Source organism: Miscanthus floridulus, chromosome 17 (assembly GCF_019320115.1).
Source record: "Miscanthus floridulus cultivar M001 chromosome 17, ASM1932011v1, whole genome shotgun sequence".
Taxonomy (NCBI): Eukaryota; Viridiplantae; Streptophyta; class Magnoliopsida; order Poales; family Poaceae; genus Miscanthus; species Miscanthus floridulus.
Window position 1 is genome coordinate 63,015,114 of NC_089596.1, and position 21,286 is coordinate 63,036,399.

At 43.7% G+C, this 21,286-nt stretch overlaps 3 protein-coding genes across 9 annotated transcripts; 1 reads left to right on the forward strand and 2 right to left on the reverse strand.

The window, feature by feature from the left end:
- Positions 1 to 4,334: 4,334 nt before the first annotated feature.
- Positions 4,335 to 9,495, forward strand: LOC136517411 (uncharacterized). The gene is made up of 5 exons (XM_066510968.1): positions 4,335 to 4,665; positions 7,308 to 7,523; positions 7,634 to 7,679; positions 8,891 to 8,999; positions 9,107 to 9,495. Exons 2-4 carry the CDS (start codon positions 7,386 to 7,388, stop codon positions 8,944 to 8,946), a joined length of 240 nt encoding a protein of 79 aa, XP_066367065.1. The 5' UTR covers positions 4,335 to 4,665; positions 7,308 to 7,385; the 3' UTR covers positions 8,947 to 8,999; positions 9,107 to 9,495.
- Positions 9,496 to 12,774: 3,279 nt separating this feature from the next.
- On the reverse strand, positions 12,775 to 20,227 carry LOC136518825 (transcription termination factor MTERF4, chloroplastic-like). 7 transcript variants are annotated; one of them, XM_066512516.1, is made up of 9 exons: positions 17,766 to 20,227; positions 17,207 to 17,319; positions 16,134 to 16,246; positions 15,083 to 15,303; positions 14,788 to 14,993; positions 14,227 to 14,700; positions 13,889 to 13,933; positions 12,958 to 13,149; positions 12,775 to 12,845 (listed from the first exon to the last, which is right to left on the reverse strand). In XM_066512516.1, exon 1 carries the CDS (start codon positions 19,378 to 19,380, stop codon positions 17,896 to 17,898), a length of 1,485 nt encoding a protein of 494 aa, XP_066368613.1. In that variant the 5' UTR covers positions 19,381 to 20,227; the 3' UTR covers positions 12,775 to 12,845; positions 12,958 to 13,149; positions 13,889 to 13,933; positions 14,227 to 14,700; positions 14,788 to 14,993; positions 15,083 to 15,303; positions 16,134 to 16,246; positions 17,207 to 17,319; positions 17,766 to 17,895. The 7 variants fall into 7 exon arrangements, with proteins under 7 accessions (XP_066368613.1, XP_066368612.1, XP_066368614.1 ...); XM_066512515.1 differs by having other exon boundaries at positions 14,227 to 14,363; positions 14,479 to 14,700; positions 17,207 to 20,227; XM_066512517.1 differs by lacking the exon at positions 17,207 to 17,319.
- Positions 13,241 to 15,290, reverse strand: LOC136515701 (protein argonaute 4A-like). The gene is made up of 8 exons (XM_066509221.1): positions 15,123 to 15,290; positions 14,964 to 14,993; positions 14,788 to 14,864; positions 14,643 to 14,700; positions 14,479 to 14,561; positions 14,291 to 14,363; positions 13,889 to 13,933; positions 13,241 to 13,306 (listed from the first exon to the last, which is right to left on the reverse strand). Exons 1-8 carry the CDS (start codon positions 15,288 to 15,290, stop codon positions 13,241 to 13,243), a joined length of 600 nt encoding a protein of 199 aa, XP_066365318.1.
- Positions 20,228 to 21,286: the final 1,059 nt, after the last annotated feature.

The window sequence follows — 21,286 nt, forward strand, 5'->3', positions numbered from 1 at the left end:
CGGTGGAGTTTCTTACCCTTGCACCCAAACTTCACCACCCTTGATCAAATGTGCCAACCACCAAGTGTATCACCTTGTGCACATGTGTTAGCGTATTTTCACAAATATTTTCAAGGGTGTTAGCACTCCACTAGATCCTAAATGCATATGCAATGAGTTAGAGCATCTAGTGGCACTTTGATAACCGCATTCCGATACGAGTTTCACCCCTCTTAATAGTACGGCTATCAATCCTAAATGTGATCACACTCGCTAAGTGTCTTGATCACCAAAACAAAATGGCTCCTACATTTTATACCTTTGCCTTGAGCCTTTTGTTTTTCTCTTTCTTCTTTTCCAAGTTTAAGCATTTGACCATCACCATGCCATCACCATTGTCATGATCTCATAATCATCTTGATAAACTAGGTTAGCACTTAGGGTTTCATCAATTAACCAAAACCAAACTAGAGCTTTTAGGAGTACGAGGAGGAGATCCTCGTGCAGGAGGAGGTTCCAAAGCCGCCACTGACTGACTGAGCTGACACCGCGCCTGCCCAAGGCAAGCCCCAATGCATAACCCTTATTTTGAATAATCACTATATATATATGAAGTGCATTTACGTTATAGGCTTATTGTTGAAACTACATGCATAGATATACCTACCTATGAGTCCTACTAGCTTAGGTCGAGTAGCTGTTATGCTTAGGTTTATCAGTAGCGTGAGTAACCTACCGTTACTCACAATAGGTGATTACTATTATCACTCTCATAATAAAATGGTGAAAGGAAAATAGAGACTAGGCAGGGATATGGTACAGGTATTGGTGGGTGTAATAGGTTGTGACCCGCGGTCAATGGGGCATAGCTTGGTTACATTGTTTTCCCTGTCTGCGTCGGTTAAGGACCAGCCATTGCATTGGATTCTAGTTAGGTCACAGACTTATTATCCTGAGCACATACTTGCTTATGGGAGCGGGAAGGCTCGTTCCTCTCTTGTCGTGGGTTCCGGCTCTTTTTGGACTGACTAATTGGAGGTGGGGATGGTGGAGGTCTAAGCACCACACTGAGTCTGGGACTCAGATGTGGGGGCTTAGAGTCCAAGTTTGGATGGGGACCTGGACCCCTTGATAGGAGAGTGGTGGGTTAGTCCTGCTTGTGCCTGGGGTATAAGCGGGGCGTGTGTTTCAGGGTACCCAGCTAGGCTACATTGATTCACGAATCGCTATGTAATACGGTACGACTTGTCTACGATCTAGCACCGTAGTAAGAACTGGAAGATGAAAGGGAATGAATGGATCTGATTGCTCAACTCTTGCTTGAAAGTAGAACAGTGCTTACCTAGAATGGTTAGCTAATGAATAAATCATGACTGCTAATAAAATACATACATAATGATTCACTACTAGTAATGCTTTTTACAAAAAGAGAACCCAGCAAACCATAAAGCTTATCATATTCTTTGGAGTCGGGAAATTATTCCCACTAGTCAGGTAAGTCTTGCGAGTACGTTATGTACTCAGGGTTTATTTACCCCTGTTGTAGGTACAGCTTAAGGAATGACTGTTGTGTGGAGGATTCTTCTGGTGGGCACAGACGGATCCTTGTACCTTATCGCTAGATGTTTATTCCAATTCCGCTGTTTAAATTCTGCACTCTGAACTTAGTGTTGTAATAATGTATTTCTGAGATCTCTTGTTGTATGAAATGGACTAAGTATTATAAACTCGTTCTCATTATTGGATCCTGAAGGAAAAAACGTGGATTATTCGAGTTCTCCCTTAGGGTGTGCTCGATGAAACTGTCCGATGTAGCCAGCTGTCGGGGTGCTTAGTGTCTGGTGGAAGACGAGCGCCTCTGGAAGCATACTATTTCGGACGGTTCTACCATAGTCAGGTCATAGACTTATTATCCTAAGCACATACTTACTTATGGGAGGGGGAAGGCTCGTTACGCTCTTGTCGTGGGTTCTGGCTCTTTCCAGACCGACTAATTAGAGGCGGGGAAAGGTGGAGGTCTAAGCACCATATTAAGACCGGGTCTTAAGTGTGGGGGCTTGGAGTCCAAGTTTAGATAGGGATCTGGACCCCTTGACAGGAGTGGAATGGGTTGGTCTTGTTTGTACCTAGGGTACAAACGGGGCGTGTGTTTTAGGGTACCCAGCTGGGATACATTGGTTCGCAAATCGTCGTTTCCGTGAGACAGTACGACTTGGCTATGGTCTAACACCGTAGTAAGAACTGAAATATGAAAGATGGTAAAATAGTTCTGATTGCTCACTACCTGCTTGAAAGTAGCATAGGTGCTTACATAGAATGGTTAGTTAATGAACTAATGATGACTGCTAATAAAATTGAATGTAAGGACGCACATTTAGTAATGCTTCCTGTAGATGCAATAACCCACAAGCCAGATAGCCTTGCATATCTTTGGAGTCTTTTATTTCCCTCCTGTCGGGTAAGTCTTGCTGAGTACAATCGAGTACTTAGGGTTTTATTCCCTCTGTTGTAGGTGACCGATGGATGGTAGAAGGCTTTTGTGTGTGGAAACCTCCTAGTGGGCTTAGCGAGGATTTCCTTACGTTGCTGACGTAGAGTTTATTCAAAATTTTCACAAAATATTTTTGCAAAGGAAAAGACATATAGCCTGTTATCATTCCATGTATATAAATGTTCCTCATGTTAGCGCTTAAACTTGTTGTTATATACATTTCCACAGAAAACTCTGATAACATTGTTATATTCCGCTGTTATAATCAATTGAGGTAATATTCTGCTACTGTAATAAAGTGATGTAAGAAATGGCTTAAGAATGTTGTAAGCTTTATTCTCTCATTTATGATCCTAATGAAAAAATATGGATTTTTTAGCTCTCCCTTAGGGTGTGCTCGACGGAACATCACGATTTAGTGCACTCTCTTGGGTACTTAGTGTCTAATGGAAGACAAGTACTCTTGGGAGGGCATTAGATTAGGTGGTTCTACCATACTTAGCATGCCGGGCTCACGAGTGAGCGCCCCAGCAGCGGCCCTGCACCGCCCCGGACGTCGCCCACGCCGCTAGCCGCTTCCCACGCGCATCTCATGTGCAACACCCGATCTACTTTTAAAACATCCAGATGCAATAGTTGCAACATACAAAAGAAGACAGATGAAACACTTGAAACAAACGTCTGAAAACACTTGCGAAAAACGTCTGAAAACACTTGAAAACCATTGCAAACATATGCAGCATCTAGATGAAACACTTGCAACATACATATAAAACACCTGAAACTTATGCTTGCAATATGCATGTATATGCAATATCCAAATCTACTTTTGTAACATCTAGATAAAAACATTTGCAACATACGTCTGGAACAGATAAAATATTTGAAACATACACTTGAAACATATGAGTATAGCCATTACAATATGTGCAACATACCGATCTACTTTTGCAACATCGATATACAACACTTGCAACATATCTCTGAAATACTTGAAACATACTCTTACAACATGCGCTTTCAGCGTACCATCTACTTCCTGCTTGGACGAATAGAGGCTCGTCGACGCGAAGCTCAAAGCCACGAAGTGGCGCGCGGGGGGGGGGGGGGGGGGGGGGATGCCAACGGGCGGGTGGCTGCTGGCCCTGACGAGTGGCTGTGCGGCCACCAACGAGTTGTTGCGTGGCTCCCGACGAAAGGGTGGGCAGGTGCGTCCCCTGTGGCGGAGGCGACAGCACTGCGGCGAGCGTCCCCCGCTAGGAAGGTAAGTGGTGGGCAGGTGGCAGATGGAGTCGGTTGCGAAAAATGCATGTGCACGGTGAAAGAAGGCTGCGACGAGGAGAAATGGAGAATCGACATTTATTTATTTATTTATTATGGAGAAGCTGAGAGCAGGCTTGGTATTGGGCTCCGTAGGTCTAGGAAGGACACGTCCGGAGCGTCGGACGCCCTGAGAAGAGCATTTCTGTTTTAATAATGGCGGATCTAATGGGCTCCATCCTAAGAGGCACTAAGGCTGTCTCTAACAGGAGACCCATTACGGAACCCAAAACTAAAATGGGTCTCCAACACAATACCTATAGTCTTCAATAAAGTATCTATATGGAAGACTCATTTTAGGTGTCAGGAGAGGCATAACCTAAATCTGAGTATCATCTTTCATAGGGATCCATTTGCAAAAAGGGTTGTCTTTTGGGTCTTGTTGTTTGAGAAGATAAAAAAAATAGGTATTGAACCTTTTATCTATAACGTTACTTAAAAGACGAATATGTTTTGTATTTTGGGTCGTGGTTCTGGGAGACGGTCTAAGGGCGGATCTAATGGGCTGCACGTGGATGGCAATAGCATACCTAGGCCCAAAAAGAGCTCACGCCCGACGCAGCCTGGTCGGCTGCTCCTCGACACATCTCCGCGACCGCGAGACCGCGACTCCGCCTCCTTCCTCCGCGCGACGGGGGACGTGGCATCGCGCGACAAGTGACGACGCCGCCCCCAGCCCCAGCCCGACCGGCGGACTTCCCAGGACCTAGATCTCGGCCTACGCGCCCCCAAGCAGTTCCTGCGCCACCCGACGCCGTCTCGGCTTCTCCAGCCGCGCCGGCGCACCTCCCAGCCCGGCGCCGCCGTCTGAAGCTACGCCGGCGCGCCCCCAGCCCCGCGCCGTCCGCTCTCCAGCCCGCCCGGCGACAAGCATGGTGAGAACTGAGAACTCTCTCCCCCCTCCATTCTCTTCTATCTACAGGTAGGCGAAAACAAGCACAAGTTTATCTGACCTGACATTCGGATTTAACACAATGAGAACTAGAGAAGAGGGACTAGTTTCTTACAGAGTTATTAGGATTATACCCGTGTATTGCAACGGGAACAAGAAAAAATAATACCATGATAATTCAAATATAATACTAGCTCATTTTGCAAAAACTAAAACAACAAAATGTAAACGTCGAAATTTGATCCTATTCATTGCATGTTTTTGGATATGTCACATCAAATGGACGAGTAGACAATACACTGCACCTAAAACATGCACAAACATTCCAAATCAAAAACGAAAACCTAAAACCATAGACCTTACACAAATGCCATGAAATGAGTGTTAGTCAGAGATTTATCTTGACTCCAATAACGTTGATCACTTCCCCAACCAGCAGCTAGCTCCAAGATGTTGCCAACTGCGTAGGGGTACACCCGAGTAGGTTTCACCTTGGCGGGAACAAGCAGAGAGAGAGATGGAGGAGGAAGAGGGGCTGGCCGTGGGACAAGGCTTCTCATGCCGGGGGGGGGGGGGGGGGGGGGGGACAAGTCAGAGCCCACAGGAAGGCCACACATGTGGCGGGGATTATGACGTCAGTGCATGTGACGAGACATTAGCTTTCTGTTGTGCCAGGCGCACTGGCATGTCCAAAAGGGCTTGATCTAAAAATAATTTATGGAAGAGGTTAGTATTGAAATATTGATTTATGAAGGTTACAAATAATAAAAAAAATTCTGCCGTTCACCCGGCGTGCTTGCTCGCTCTGTCTCTCTCGTTCGGCAACTGGGCGATCGTTGACGCCATACGCTAGTGCCCAGGTATTTGTCAGTCCTTCCCTGGCCTTTCTCCCTTTCTCTTCCATTTGTGCTGTGCGAAACTGGGCACCCGAATGCTAACTTAAACTATTTGGCTATCTCTATTCGGATCTGATCGAATTGCAGGTGTATAGACGGCTACTAACTTCGTTTTTTTTGCGAAAATTATTGGGTTTACAAGTGTACACCCATGTCCTTTATGGGTCCGCCCCTATATTCATATATTGATATCCCCTCTAGTGTGTTTGTGATTTGTGACCTAAATATTATCAATCGTACGTACGTATATAATTAGTGCTTCCATCAAACTCTTTTATGACATATGAGACTTACGTACGTGTACAAATTCCCCCCGCCCCCCCCCCCCCCCCCCCCCCCCCCCCCCCCCCCCCCCCCCCCCCCCCCCCCGCAATGTATTGCTGCAAGGTTCGACAGGCTTTATCTGTGTTCTGCCTTTATTTGAAACAAATTCCTGTATTAATGTTTTTTTTTGTTTTCTTGAGCTGCCATCTGCCTGGTTCATCTTTATGATTTTGCTAAATGTAGATAGGTTGAACAGCCTGTTACAGATTTTTTGTTTAGAGTTGACTGCCCAGCACATGTGCTTTCTGAACTCATAATTGAACCGTAAACGAAATATGTATATCCTAACTGCATAGAAAGAAAGAAAAAACCTCAATTGCTGCTCCATAGGGACATGAAGTGCATGCAAACATTTTATAACTTTGATTGCTAATATGTCAATACTATTTTAGGCGTTGACTTGTAATATTTTTGTCAGCACCAGCATATGTTATTAGCAGCATATGTATGTAATTGTAATTTTTTCCAGCTAGATTTTAAATCAGAACTATTTAGCATGTTTGCAACATTTGTTTGCTGAATTGGACCATTTGTTAACCATTTAACCTAACAGAAGTGCTTTTTCAACTGAATGTGTGTGCATGGACTATATGTGAATTAGTGTAAACAAAATGTGTAGGTCAAACAGATTATTAGGATATCTTACGTCTTCATGTGGACTATAACATGAATTGGTATGAACAAAATGCATAGGTCAAACAGATTGTTAGGATATCTTACCTAGTTACATCTTTTGGGATCCATCTCTTGTTCGAACTCTTCTATATAGTTAATCTATGTTAACATACTTTTGGGCTGCCTTTTGTGTCGACGTTGATAAATTTGTAAAAGGGGGGAATAAAACCAGAAAGCTTCATAACATTCATGTGCAAGAAAGTATGGATTTGAGCATCTTCTCAGAAGAAAGAAGGCAGACACATGCAACCATTGTTTGCTAGGAACTCACGTACCATGCACCTTGGTACATGTATGCACATACTTAGAATGACACAAATGCATGAACCCAGAGAACTGTGCTTTTTATTTTGACACTAAAGCCACCAACCTGCCAGGGAGGCATGTTCTATTTCTCCTAGAATCTCTCCTGTGTTTGGAGCCAACCTGCTGGGTGAACATTTTCAGGGCTTTCTCCTTATTATGTTGATCAAGTACATCCTGTTTGGATCAGGGAAAATCCTAGAGCGGAGCCCTGCTGAACACCCATAATAGCTGAAATAATGGCCGGGTAGTGTAAATTGTTGCTTTTTAATTAGAAGTCTGATTAGAAATTTATCTTAACATTCACACAGCTATAGTAGTTGGTAGAACAGGCTGTAGTTCGCGTCTTGCGTTTCCTTTTCATATTTTTTTAAAAAACTGGCTCTATTGTTGTCAAAACTTACAACTTTTTATGGCATTTTTACAGGTCCAACCCATTTGAAGGCAACTGAAAGGCCAAAACAGACTGATTGAGGTGCCACCACCAAACAAAACCAAGCTTGCAATGGAATCTTCCTCAAGCAATGGTAGCAACGTGCCACTGCCTGCATCCCAACACCCCCTACATGCAAGAGATGCAGATGAGGAGGACGAGAGTGTGAAGCAGCTTAACGAGTGTGCCACAGTATATCTATCTCTCCAGGTACTGTCTCTCCTTTCCCCACCACAGGGCCTTTCCAGGTAAGTCACTCATTTCCTTCAATACCAATCTTAGGCCTCTCAGATTTGGATCTTGTCATTATTTTTTTGCAGGACTGCCTCATCGAGTCAAATCGCAACTGGAAGGCCTGCCAAGCACGTAGGTCTTATTCGCAATATATTTTCTAACAAGATTTGTTAGTTCCCAGTTGAGATTGGAATTGTATACTAGCAAAGGAAATTCAAATGTCTCGAACAAAGCTGCTTTCAGTTGATTGATATTTGCAAGATGTGTTAGTCTATTGAGAACTGAGTTTAGAGGGCAATTGTTTCAGTTATAGTATAGGATTTATTTGACTAATTTGGCTAAGCTAGAGGAATGAACCCTGTGAACTTCGCATGAAGTTTGAGGGGTGGGAGTTCCGTTTGGAGGAATCTGTTACTGATGGAGCTCAGTGGTTTACATGTAGTTTTTTTTAACTAATGCAGTTTCTGGAGCTTGAGAAGCATCGAAAGTATATTCTATTTAATGCCACCAGGAGAAAGTGAGAACTAGATCAAACTTAAGTTTAGAGCAAAAGAATTATATTGTATTAGAAGTAGGGTATGCATATTCTTCACTCATCATACATTATCCTTGTAATGATTTATCCTGAACCGCATTATGTATGTTCTAAAGTGAGAGCAGTGATCGCCAAGCATCCATATGTCGTCCAGATCACTTTTATGTGATCAATGGGCCCTAGATTTCAAGGCCTCACCTAGGATTTCAATGGGCCCTAGAGAGGTGTTCCACATCTAGTCTAATCCAAGGCAGTGATGTAAAATGATGCAAATAACAAGTACCAGAACTGAATAAATAAAATATACTGATAATTGCCATTTAGCATTCTCATTGGGATTGGAGAGAAAATGAAGCATTCTTTAAATTTTTGCTACTAAAGTGCATGGTTCTGTACTTGTATAATTTCATTCGGCCTGGGCAGCCACCAAATGTCTTGTTTTCCTTTTGTGACATAGGAAATCCAAACGTTTACATATCTAGAATTCAGGGCCTAAGTCTATTATAAAGTTTGTCAGACTAACTTCCTACAGGCGCCATTCAAGCTGACCACAAAATGGTGTTCCAATAGACCAATACTACTGTGATGCATTTATTTTTTAATGAGTGGGCATGAAGAAGCGACCTTAAAAATAACAGGTTACCTTGAGTTTCAGAACCTAATATCTATTTTATCTCACTAATCATCATGTCAGAGTTGATGTTAATTTTTGGTTTTACTTCAACATGAATGTGCAGTGAATTCTGAATGTTAGTACCACTCATGTAATCTTTAGTAACGAGATGTCTGTCACCTCGTTTCATAACAGACGTCCAAGCCTTGAAAGCCTGCCAGGCTAAAAGAAACAAAAGTGATCAAACCTAAAGCTTTACATATGTGAGTAGCTGATATCCTAAAATGGTCAGCACGGATGCCAGGTAAACAGACAGGCTCCCACGTATATGACCAATAATAATGAGATTCTTTTTTATATTTTTCATTTCTTATTCTGTGGACTGAAATTGTATATTTGGTCGTGTGTCAGTTTCCAGGGGACAGGAAGCAATGCTCCAGATGTTAGTTGCAGATGGAGATGAGCACTTCTCAAACAGCTCAGAATCTCTGATCGCCATGATGTTTCTTTGTTACATTGTGCTGCATAAGTTCTCTGAACAATAGAATTTTAATTCTGTATTGCCCAATTCCTCCAATAAGATTAGTGGTTTCAGATTTATTAATAGGACAACTGGACAAGACATCCTTACATATGGTTACAACTGAGTTTGTGTGAGAGCAGGAAGATTGGTGCAAGTGTAAATCCGATCATGATGTTTTTTTGTGAGAGAAAAATACTGTTGGCTGATTGGTTTGGGCTGGTTGAAACCAACAAGCGAACAGGCTGAATGTCTGTCTCAATTCATTTTGCTAGTGTTTTGAGAAGTTGGACTGCATTGCAACCATTTTCATTTCTCCACAATGATCAAAGCTGGAGAGGCAGCCAACCCAAGTTGGTCCAACCTGAACTGTATTGAATTTATTTCAGAAAAGTTTCGTTTTCGATAATTAGAGCAGGATTGGTTTGTTGCATGCTCAACCAGTTCGAATGTTTGGTTGGAACGTTAGCTATTTTGCTTAGATTCGGCCGGAATCGTAGCCTAGTGACTAAAACAAAACCATATCAAGCCCAACGCAGACAACCTAAGTTCGACACGCTACCGCCATCCTTCTCCCATCCCCGGTTCCCGGCTGGAAGCAAGCGAACCCGCGCATTCACACTACCGATTGATGAATCGCGAGATTTCAGGCAAGGTGTGTTTCTGCAAGCAATGGCAATATTCTTTGTGAATTGTTGTTCTTAAAGCCCATGTAGCTACTTGCCTTGGTCATTTCCTGAAATTTTTGCATAATTGTTTGTGACTTGTGATTCTCACGTGCTCGGAGCTTCTTAATGTGCAAACAGGTGTTATGAATATACAATTGTTATGCGCTTCCCAGATACAACAGTTGGACTGGAGTTGCACATGCAATCTTTAACGGCAGAAGTACATTGATTTGTCAATAAAGGCCACCACTTGTGATTGAAAATTTGTTACAGCATATTAGAAATGATAAGAGGAATAACAAATTCCATTTCATAACTCACTATACAATACGAAAGCAACCAACAGAGGCCAAGCAGTTATTCTGTTCTTGAGTTTCAGGTCGGAGTTCATCTGCCGTCAGGCTGGAGTGAACTTGAGCGAAATGCTGTTAACACAGTGTCGCTCGTTGGTAGGCGTTTTAAACCCCTCCCCTTTGAACATGTGCCCCAAATGTCCTCCACAGGCACTGCATGTGATCTCTGTCCGCCTCCCATCAGGGTCCGGCTAGTGTCCAAAAAAATATTGGTTAATACTCAATACTGGAGATTGCAGAGAAGGCCAGAGAGCAGGATCATTCCTCATCCTGATGTGCAAAAGAGAATAGTAGCACATACCGTCTGTTTTATGGCCCCAGGAAGTCCCTCATAGAATGCCGGCCAGCCACACCCTGAGTTGAACTTTGTAGATGATCTGTATAAGGGAGTTCCACATCCAGCACATTTATAAATGCCCTCCTCAAAGAACTTGTCGTATTCACCCGTTCCAGGGTACCTGGGAAATCAGACCACCAAACGAATTCAGAAAAAACTGACACCTGTTAATAGTTTAGCAGAGAAACAGCTTCACCACACCACATGCCAAACATCAGTCAGAAACTAATAGTTATACCATGATTATTTGGCATGTAACAATGACTCCCAAGCTACAATGTGGAAACGGTGCACACTAGTTATAGTAACTTACAGACATAAATACATGCTTGCCATCTGAAAAAAAAACTAAATTAAATGGACTGTCATACATTTTAGCAATTCATATTTCATAAAAGCAGAAAATCATGGTAATGGCAATAGGTCATTACTAAAAAAACAAAGTCAGGGTCAGATATTTGTTTTTTAATGTCAAATTAGTTATTATTATCATTTTATTGTTGCTGCTGCTGCAAACCTGTTGCTTCATTTTAATATAGTGAACGGACTCCAAGTAACCTCCCTTCAGTCACAAATCCTAACGTCAAGTATTTTTCACCAGATAGGATCAATTAATATGTTCTTGCATTACTATAGAACTCTGTGATGCATCAGCCATAGCCAGAACTGCAGCAACACTAACAAAAAACAACCTGGAGCTAGTTAATTTATCAAATAGTTCACAACTTCTCTCATGCTCTACACTCTAACTCAACCAAAGAACTTGACAATTTATAAAATTCTAAGTTACCTCTAATAAAATAAGTAAGGCCCGTAAAAACAAGATCCACAGTCACTAATTGGCTACTGGGGTGTTGGATGTTGTAACTGGACTACAAAGACATTGAATTTTTCTCTTGGTTTATTGCAATGATAAGACAACATTTTTCTCTATATTATTAACACCTATAGTTAATGACATGATCAATTGTACGCAACCTACTCTAGTTTACACAATTATTGGATTCTTCTGGATTTGCAAAGTGACCTTCACAAGATGGCAACACCAATTTCTCCAGCTACTTGTTCCATCTTCTATGGATTAACATTGTATTTATGTTATATTTGGCTAGATTTTTTGAAATACTGAAAGAAAACACCACCATGAAATGAAGAGGCACATGAAAGACATGTAACACGAGCACCACAGAATGATGCACAACCAAGGTGCACACATAGAAGTAGATGAAATCTGGAGAGCAAATCAGGGACCTCTTTTGTTGAGTAGCTGAGCAAATTTGCTTACTGTCAAGGGCAATCTACAATTAGGACTCTAAGGGCTATAACTGATTGTTGTCTTGACCTCTATGTGGATTTTGTGTATAATTAAATTTCAGCACAAAACATGCAGTAGTTCAAAATAGCAACTAATAAGATGGATGGTGTGATTCAGTAATCATACTGCTTCAACCTCATCAGCATCTGCGTGCTCTAATAGTCTAATTACAGGTTCTTCAGCATTTTACAATCCATCTAATAATTGTACTATCCAAATACTGGTAGAAAATTAGAATCAACTTATGTAGTTAAACGCACAGCACAGCCATGTAGCTAGATATCAATTAACGACATATGTAGCGGGCGAGAGCATGGTGATGTGCATTCTGGGCGATCTTTGTTAATGCTTATGCAATTGAATTTAACTTGGGTTGATCAGAATGCGTATCTACTACTACTAGTGACCATTCAATTTGTCACTACCGTCAACATGACAAATTCAGCAACAACAGCGAAGGACAAGAGATGTGGCTAGTGCGGTTTAAAATCTTACTCGGTGCCCTTGCGGCGTAGGATGTTGAACTGCTCCGGCGTGAGGATGGCCTCCCACTCCTCCTCCGACTTCTGCACGGGCCCCGGCGGCGGCGTCGACGACGACATCGCCGCCACGCTCGGGGGCCTCCGCCCTGCCGCGCTGCGCGACGCGGACGCCGCCGCGTGGCCCCGGCACGGTCGAGCTGCGCACGAGAGGGGCGCGGACCGAGGGCGCGCGGCAGAGGGCGAGGGAGCGAGGAGGAGAGAGGAGATCGGGCGCGTGGCGTGCGGCGCCAAGGCGGCGGCGGGGGCGGGGCGGGAGCACGAGTGTGACGCCATCCTCAGCCTCAGCAGACGCTGGACGCCCATGTTTTCTTTTGGCAGCAGTGCGCGGCACACAAGTGCGACGTGTCGCGTTCGTTGCCTGATAAGGTTCTGGACTCATGTGCTCTGGGATTACGATGGATCCAATCCAGGAGACCTGCAACGATTCCTTTAAATTTATTTTTCCTTATTTATTTTTTTAAGTACCTTGTTTGATTAGTTTTAGTATATGCACTGCTAATATGAAATTTGGTGGGGAAAAACTCAACTAGTATCTGAATGATTCATGTCAAGAGGACTGAAAACTGATGCTGTCCATCTTCTGAGAGACGCAATCTCTGATTCCTGAAGGAATGATGCACAGAACCAAGTTCCAGTTGAAGAGCTGGGCAACGAATTTGAAGTTTCACATTCTAGCATGTGAATCGTTTACATGATGATATTGATGAAGTGTGGCGCACCTACATGCATTTTTGGCAAAGAGAGGGTGAGATTTCAACCCTACAGATTGACTGAAGGAAAAATGGAACAAATTACAGTATCCAGCACGGATCATTGCCAGAACTCGAAAGACAACCGGGGCAATGATCCAAAGTTGCAAAGATTGCTCACACCACACTACATCCAGAAGGCAGAAAATCACGTAACTGAGATACATAACATCCTCCCAGACTGATGTAACTGACAGCATTAGTTAAGGAGCTGGCAGCCCAAAAACAAGAACTATCTTTCATCAGTCAAAATTTTCCAAGAATATATGGAACCCATCTGCACTCTACTGTCTTCAGACTTCTGCTCTGATTGTTAATATTAACCTCTGAACATACATGAGCAAAATGGTTCCATATTTGTTTTGACAGAAATTGCAAGTATGCCAGTAAGAAAGATAAAATGTAAACGTCGAAATTTGACCCTGTTCATTGCATGTTTTTGGATATCACGGCAAATGGACGGGTAGACAATACACTGCCCCTTAAACATGCATCCCATTAAAAAAAAAACTAGCAACTATATTGCACAAACATTCCAAATAAAAAATGAAAACCTAAAACCGTAGACCTTACGCAAATGCCATGAAATGAGTGTGTCAGAGATTTATCTTGACTCCAATAACCTTAATCACTTCCCCAGCCAACACCTAGCTCCAGGATGTTGCCAACTACCCGAGTAGGTTTCACAGTGCACATGATGAGACATTACCTTTCTGTTGTGCCCAGCGCACTGGCACTCCCGAAAGGGCTTGATCTAAAAATAATTTATGGAAGAGGTTAGTATTAAAATATTGATTTAAAAAGGTATCACAGAAAATCTAGAAGTTGGTACTGGAGGAAGTAATGATGCATATAACCCTTCCTGATTACCATAGTTAGGTTAGTAATAGAAATTAATGATTGGCAGCATGTGAATGTTGTCATTTTAAACTAAACTGGACTGGACGATTACTTTTCTTAAACTGGCAGACATTATCAACTGCATAGAGAGAAATTATCGTTGTATTGTATAGATTAAAACATGGCATATGGATGGTAAGAACAGACCGATACTGAGTGAAAGTCCACTCTGGGTTGCATGAAAACTAGAATGAAACCCTCTACAGCCCACTACACCACCACCCAGGTCAACAAAGTTGGAAGGATTGTTGTGGAAGAATGATTGCCTTACTAATAGGCAACTCCTGGAAGCAAAAAGGGACACAGTTAAAGACAGAATGACTACACTGCAAGAACCGTCAATAATATCAGCAATATTTGTAATATATGCCCTCAGAATTGCATGAAACAACTACATACTGCTTAGCTGAGTGCTGCCTCGGAATAATGTCAATCACTCGAATTGCTTCCTGACTGTGCTCTGAATCCTGACCTCTCAAGGCCTGTGAGATTGCACTCATAGAAATTTTTGCCGCAAAAGAGAGTTCGACCTTGTACGTCTTTGTATTGTAAGGCCTTCTGACCATTTTCCTCTCACTTCCAGGAGGACTGTCATTGCCTGGACTGCCATTTGCAGGAGTCCTGAAAGTAAGAAAGTCAAGTTAACATTTAGGGATAATTATCATCAGAGTAGATAATGACAAATCAATAAAAATAACTGAGGCTTACTTTCCAGTTGAAAAGTCTTCAACCACGACAGTGAACTCATTTTTAACTTGAGGAAGAGCACCAATTGTGAACAGGATCTTCTCACAATCATATGCAAAATCTTTATTTGCAAGTTCAGCAGCATAAATTTGCTAAAGTTTTTCGATCACTTTTCTTCCTGACCCTTTGCGATCAACCGGTGTATCATCTTCATACTTCAAATTTGCCTGCAACCAGTAAAAGATAACATCATTGATAATGAAGGTATGAGGATGAAAATAAAGAAATGACACTTGGACAAGGATTAGAGACCCACATAATAATGATAGAAATAATCTTCAGCATTCATGAGAGACTTTGAAGTGATTTGTTATCAGCTGCCCCTTTCTGCCAAAGCCATTCCTCTGGACCAGACTCCTAGGTTTCAATGGCGCCTTTGTTTCATCAGCTTTAAGTGGTTCAACACCAGCAATCAAAGGAGGTGGTGGAGGCAAGTCATCAGCCTCGCCATTGTGAGACTCCATTTAGTGAGCCTTGCTGCATGAGTATATCCAAAGCAATCCTAATCAGACATGTATGTAGGCACTAGCTGTATGATTCAAGCAAGCAGCAACGCAACTGAAGCGGCAGAAGGCCAAGTAAATCACCCCTCCAAACATCTGAACTCAGCAATTGTACAACAAGCTGAAGCAACAAAAACTAGGAATTCAAGCTGGCATTTAGTTTGCTATTATAGGGAAGGTGAGAGGTGGAGGTTTCATTCCTTTCCCCTGTAGGGCTTATAATTACAAATGAATTCCGACAAACTGCATCCGGTTCCTAAACACTCACAAATAGGCCCCTAGGCTTAGTAATTAGACCTTTTTACACACTAATGGGGGGCCCTAGACTATGCCACACCCCCAACAATACACATTCTCTAAAGTAATATCAACTGCCAACTATTTACATTGTGCAACACAATGTTTACTCCCAAGTCCCATCACCACCAAATATGCAACACAAATGTAACATCAGTATACTTTATTATTTTGCAGCCCACACTAATAGCAAGAAGACATTCCACATATCAATTAGAAATTGGAACATTTAAATACCTGCCATTTGTTTTGTTTCCTAATACTTCATACAATGAAGTAGTAAGAAAAGAAGTCACTGTATAGCATAGATGTAAGAATGACACAGGTAGGCAAAGCACAGTTGCTACTGAACAAATTTGAAAAAAAAAAATCGTGATCATCTCACAAACTATGGAAACATTAATAAACAACAATGGAAACAGTACTAAACAAGGACCTCGAACACAACACACTACCATAGTCCATAGAAGATTTCCTAGTGACAGAAGTCATACAGAAACATCATACCAGTCCTTCATAGGAGCCGTTCTACATGCTCACACAAAATTGTAAACCATATGGCATAATATACTAACGAGAGCACTGTATCTGGCCCAAAGCTGCAAAGCATCTGCCCAACCCTGCGCATCAACAAATGAAAACGAATCATAACATATGACAATAAACAAAGGAGAATGTAAATAAATTACAATAAGAGTCACGTAATTATATATCTATATGACCCCAAAAAATGCAAAAGATTTGGAAAGGGGAACAAATCCAGGAAGAAAGGCAAGAAAAAGAAGAACCCCCTTTTCCTTTGGAAAGTCATGCCGAAATTTCCATGACTCCAAGAAACCAAAAAAAAAAAGGCAAAGAAAATTGCAGAGCGTACCCCAAATTAACGATGCCGCGCTAAAATCCTTATGAACGAACGTTCCAGAACAACGCACTAATATCCTTAAGAATGAACCTTCCAGAGATGCGTATTTATCAAACAACGAATAAATATTATTCAAAAACTATCCTTTATGTAGAGAAATGAACAGTGCCGACATAAACCTCCCCAAAAACTTAAAAACACATAAAAAAAGTGACCATGATAACTGTTGAATCCATACTAGGAAATCCTAATTGAATACCATCACTAATCTGATGATCAGGTCGCATCAGGAGACTCAAGAAACCAGATTGCTATGATGTGACCATGGTCTGCTATTGTATTATTCTCTGCTAACGACAACTTAGTTCAACTTCAAAATCATCATAACTCTAATCTCGTAGCTCAACTGCTAAACCTTTTGCAGTACTTGTAAAAAAAGTGCTAAGCTGGTGAATTCAAAGGAGGGCGCGGCAAAACCGCGCCGAGTTTTTCTAGTTATGCAGTTAAAACATACAACATTCAAGGAAATATGATAATACTGGTCTTCTATACAGTTTGATTATATCCAGCATTGGGTTTACCAAACATATTTCAGAATTGACAATCTAAAGACAAAATAGAGCATCAAGCTTATGGCCTACATGCAAAGTTAGTCAGATAGCAATTGATACTATTAAGCAAATCATTGAACAAAACCATGATCAGTCATCATAAACACCTTTATCCTCTGCATTCTCTACACCCTCCACAAATGAGCCTCTGTTTTCAATACCATATGAAAACCAGTCAGCACTCTTAATCTTCAGTCCACTGCTCTCGTGTTATTAACCTCTGAGCATGCATGACAAAGATGGTTTCATGTGTTTTGGCATAGAATTGATAAGTACACCCTCCGTTCCAAATTATAAAATATTTTGGCTTTTCTAGATACATTGTTTTTACTATGTATATAGACATAGTGTATATCTAACTGCATAGCAAAAGCTATGTATCTAGAAAAGCCAAAACGTCTTATAATTTGGAATGGAGAGAGTACGTCAGTAAGGAAGATGAGAACTGCATCCTTATGCAGTTATAACATACAATACAATGTTGAAGGATATCTGGACATAATGGACCTCTAAGCTATAGTTTGACATTCTGTGTACCAACCACATACTTCAAAATTGACAATCTAATGATTGATGAACTGAATTATCGAACAAACTCATCATCAGAGTCATCATAATCACTGTCTTCATACTCCTCAGTATCTACAAAACAAAAAAAGGGCGTACCCAGTGTAGAGAGCTCCCGCTCAGTGCGGGGTCTGGGGAAGGGTGTTAGTGACAAGCCTTACCCTCGCCTGTGCAATGCGAGGAGACCGTGACTCGAACCCGGGACCTTCCGGTCACAGGCGGTAAGACTCTACCGCTTGTACCAGGCCCGCCCTTCATACTCCTCACTATCTACCTCCTCCACAAACGCATTCATGTCAGAAGAATCCTCACGCTCCATTTCATCAACCCCAATTGTATCATACTTCATGCGCTCATCAAATTTGGCATCAGAACTGTTTAGAAGCCATGCAAGAGAGCATGTGAATCCCTTCCGGGACACCATCTCATGCCGAGGCCTCACAGTCGACTCAAGGCCATATGTGAAGAATGCAGGGAACTCAACCAGCTCCTCCAAATCCCTCTCCATCTCATTCTTGAAGTATTCGAAATTCATCCTCATTATATCCATATTTAGTGCGAGCAGTTGGGGGCATGCCACAACCATTTTGCTCACTTGAGAGAGCATAAATCCACAAGCTGTGAGGAAATTAACATGCTTCAGAACCGCAGCTCGTCCAAGACTAATGGCTTGCGGCATCCTCTTGACCACTCTCCCAAAATCTTCACAGCTAACCAAAATGCTCGACTCAAACAAGCTCTGCTGTGCAACAAGCTTGTCCCTCAGTTCAAGTCCAAGAACGTCGGGATACTGCATCACAATGGATGCTAGAGCCTCCTTCCTCACTCCAAAGTCCATAAGAGCCTCAATGTTAGGCTTCACCTTCTCCTCTAGCCCAAATCCAAGTACATATGGCTTCTTCTCTATTATTCTTGCAACAGCTAACCTCTGAAGCCCAATGCCCTCAAGGTGTTCGACAAAAGGCTTTATTATCTTCCCCACGCGCATACCAAGCACCTCTGGAAAACGAGTGATGACGCTACCTATCTGACGCCTCCCCACTCCAATGCCAACGAGGTAGGCGACGGAAGTGCTCATAGTGCCCTCGAGCTTGAACCCGAGGAGCTCCGGGTAGCGCTCGAGCACGCGCGGCACGTCAGCAGGCCTCACGTCCATACCCTGGAGGTACTTGACGACGGGGGCAAGGTCGACGACGACGCTGGCGTGTAGCACCTGCGGGTACCGTCTGAGCAGGACCGGGAGCGCATCGCGGCGGACGCCGAGCTTGCCGAGGTAGTCGAGCACGGGGACCATGTTCTTGCGCACGCTGCAGCCGAGAGCGAGAGGGTAAGCGGCGAGGTCCTCGAGGGTAAGGCCGAGGGAACCCAGGAACTCGGCGCGCTCCCGCATGACATCGACGGTGACCGGGAGCTCGAGGCCCGCAAGTTCGCCCGGGTCGACGCCGAGGGAGGCGAGGAAGGCGTCAACGTCGGCGCGGCGGGTGGCGCGCTCGCGCTCCATCTCGAGGAGGCTGGGGCGCGCATAGAGGGAGGAGGAGGATGGGCGGCGCGACGGCGCGGGCCGGGGGGAGCGGCGGTCGGCTCGGGGCGGTGCGGAGGCGGAGGCGGAGGCGGAGGCAGAGGAGGAGGCGCGGAAGCGGAGGAGCCTGCGAAGGCGGGGGGCGAGGAGGAGCGGCGGCGTTGGGTGGGCGGAGAAGAGGAGGGATTTCATCATTTGGAGTTGGGAGTGGTAACTGGCAACAGCCAACAGGTGCGCGAGAGAGGGATGAGATCGTGAGATGGGAAGCGGCTGCGGGCTACGGCTGCAACTGTAAAGCCAGTGCCGGCTTCTTAATGGACCTCCGAAATCCACACCGCACCCCGCGTGTTCGCTTCCATCTGCCGGCGGCGGCTCCTCCGCCTCTGCCAAATCCCCTCCGCCACCGGCACAATCCCCAGCGACGCCCTCTCCCACGGCCACTCCTTAGCAACCCTCGCGGGCGCCCCCGTCTCCGAGCCCTGTCCTGCTACTGTCTCTTACCTGATCTCCTGCGGACTCTCCCCCGCCGCCGCGGCCGCCCACAAGCTCCCCATCCGCTCCACCGCCAAGGCCGACGCCGTCCGCGCGCTCTTCCGCAACTATGGCTTCACCGACGCGGAGATCGCCGACCTAGTCCGCCGATTACGGCTGATCCTCATCCTCGACCCCGACTGCATCCTCCGCCCCAAGCTTGACCTCTTAGCCTCCCTCGGCGTCAAGCCGCGGAAGCTCGCCAGCTATCCTATCCTCCTCACGCGCAGCCTCGACAAGCACCTCGTCCCCTGCATCCAGTTCCTCCGCAGCATCCTCGGCACCGATGAGGACGTCTGCCTTGCCATCTCGCGGAATTTTTTATATTTTTAATCTTTTTTAATCAATATTTTAATACTAATAAAAAAAGTATTGGCCAAACTTTCGCGACAGTAACGTATTATTGTGCCACATGCGCTGGCTCGACGAGCCGAACTACGGTGGCGTTCATCGCTGACCATAGCTGGCACAGCAGAGCGTGGGCCTGGAGTGGGCCCCATAATGTCGTGCCACGTACGCTGACGCGACAAGCCGAGCCACGGTGGCGTCTGTCGTTGATCGTAGCTGGTGTAGCGGAGCGTGGGTCTAGAGTAGGCTTCACCCTGTCGCATCAGCAAGTGTCGCGTCAGGCGGGCTGACGTGATAGGCCCATATAAGGGCGCGGTCCAGCTTCTTTTTTCTCCCTCCCTTCACTCTGGCCAAACACGAGGTGTTTCCGCTTCTCTATCTTCTTTATCTTCTCTTTCTTCCATTCTCTATCTGTTTTGGATCAAGTTTGTATTTGCATTTCAAGTTTGATCGATGTCGTGCATGAGGTATGACTCCATCATCTCTATTGGTTTTTTTGTTTAGTTGATGTTTATATACTGTCCTGGTGTGCAATAGTAGCTTTCGTTTGGTTTAATGAAAGTTACTTTGGCTAATTGCGTCTAATATATTATGGTTCATGTTATAGTTGTTGAACTTTTATGTTTTTTGTGATTGGTTTTGGTTGGCACTGCATTAGGGTTTGAATGTAATAGTTTAGACAACAGTATGGGTTGGACTGTTTTAGTAAACTTTCTTGAAAGTATGTGATTTGAAGTTTTTTTATGATTAGATGTATAGATGAGTTAGACTATGTATGTATAAACATCATTTACATTCAATAAGTTTGTTTTAGGGTTTGGCTTCATGGGTTTACATGATTATAAAGATAATTGAGATGGAAATTGTTGTTGAACTGTGTAATAGTATTGGTGCATATCTTTGCTTTCTTCAACTACTTTGTAATAGGTTCAATGGCGGTTCCAAATAACAACTAATTCGTGCACCATCCGAAGGATCATGGTGCTATCGGTCCTTTCCTACCGGTAGAGCCAACATCGTTGTGTTACTATGGGTTACCGGCATTTGTGAAGCAGTCAAAGCATCCCGCGTCAGCTAGGCGTGCTTTCTACTATTGCCAACTTAAGCGTCGTCTCCCGACACTTGATTCCTACCTAGAGTGTCGATAAAAGATGCTCGGCAATCCTCCGGGGGGTATCCCACGAAGGTAGATTGATCGGTGAAGGTGCGTGTAATCAGCAAC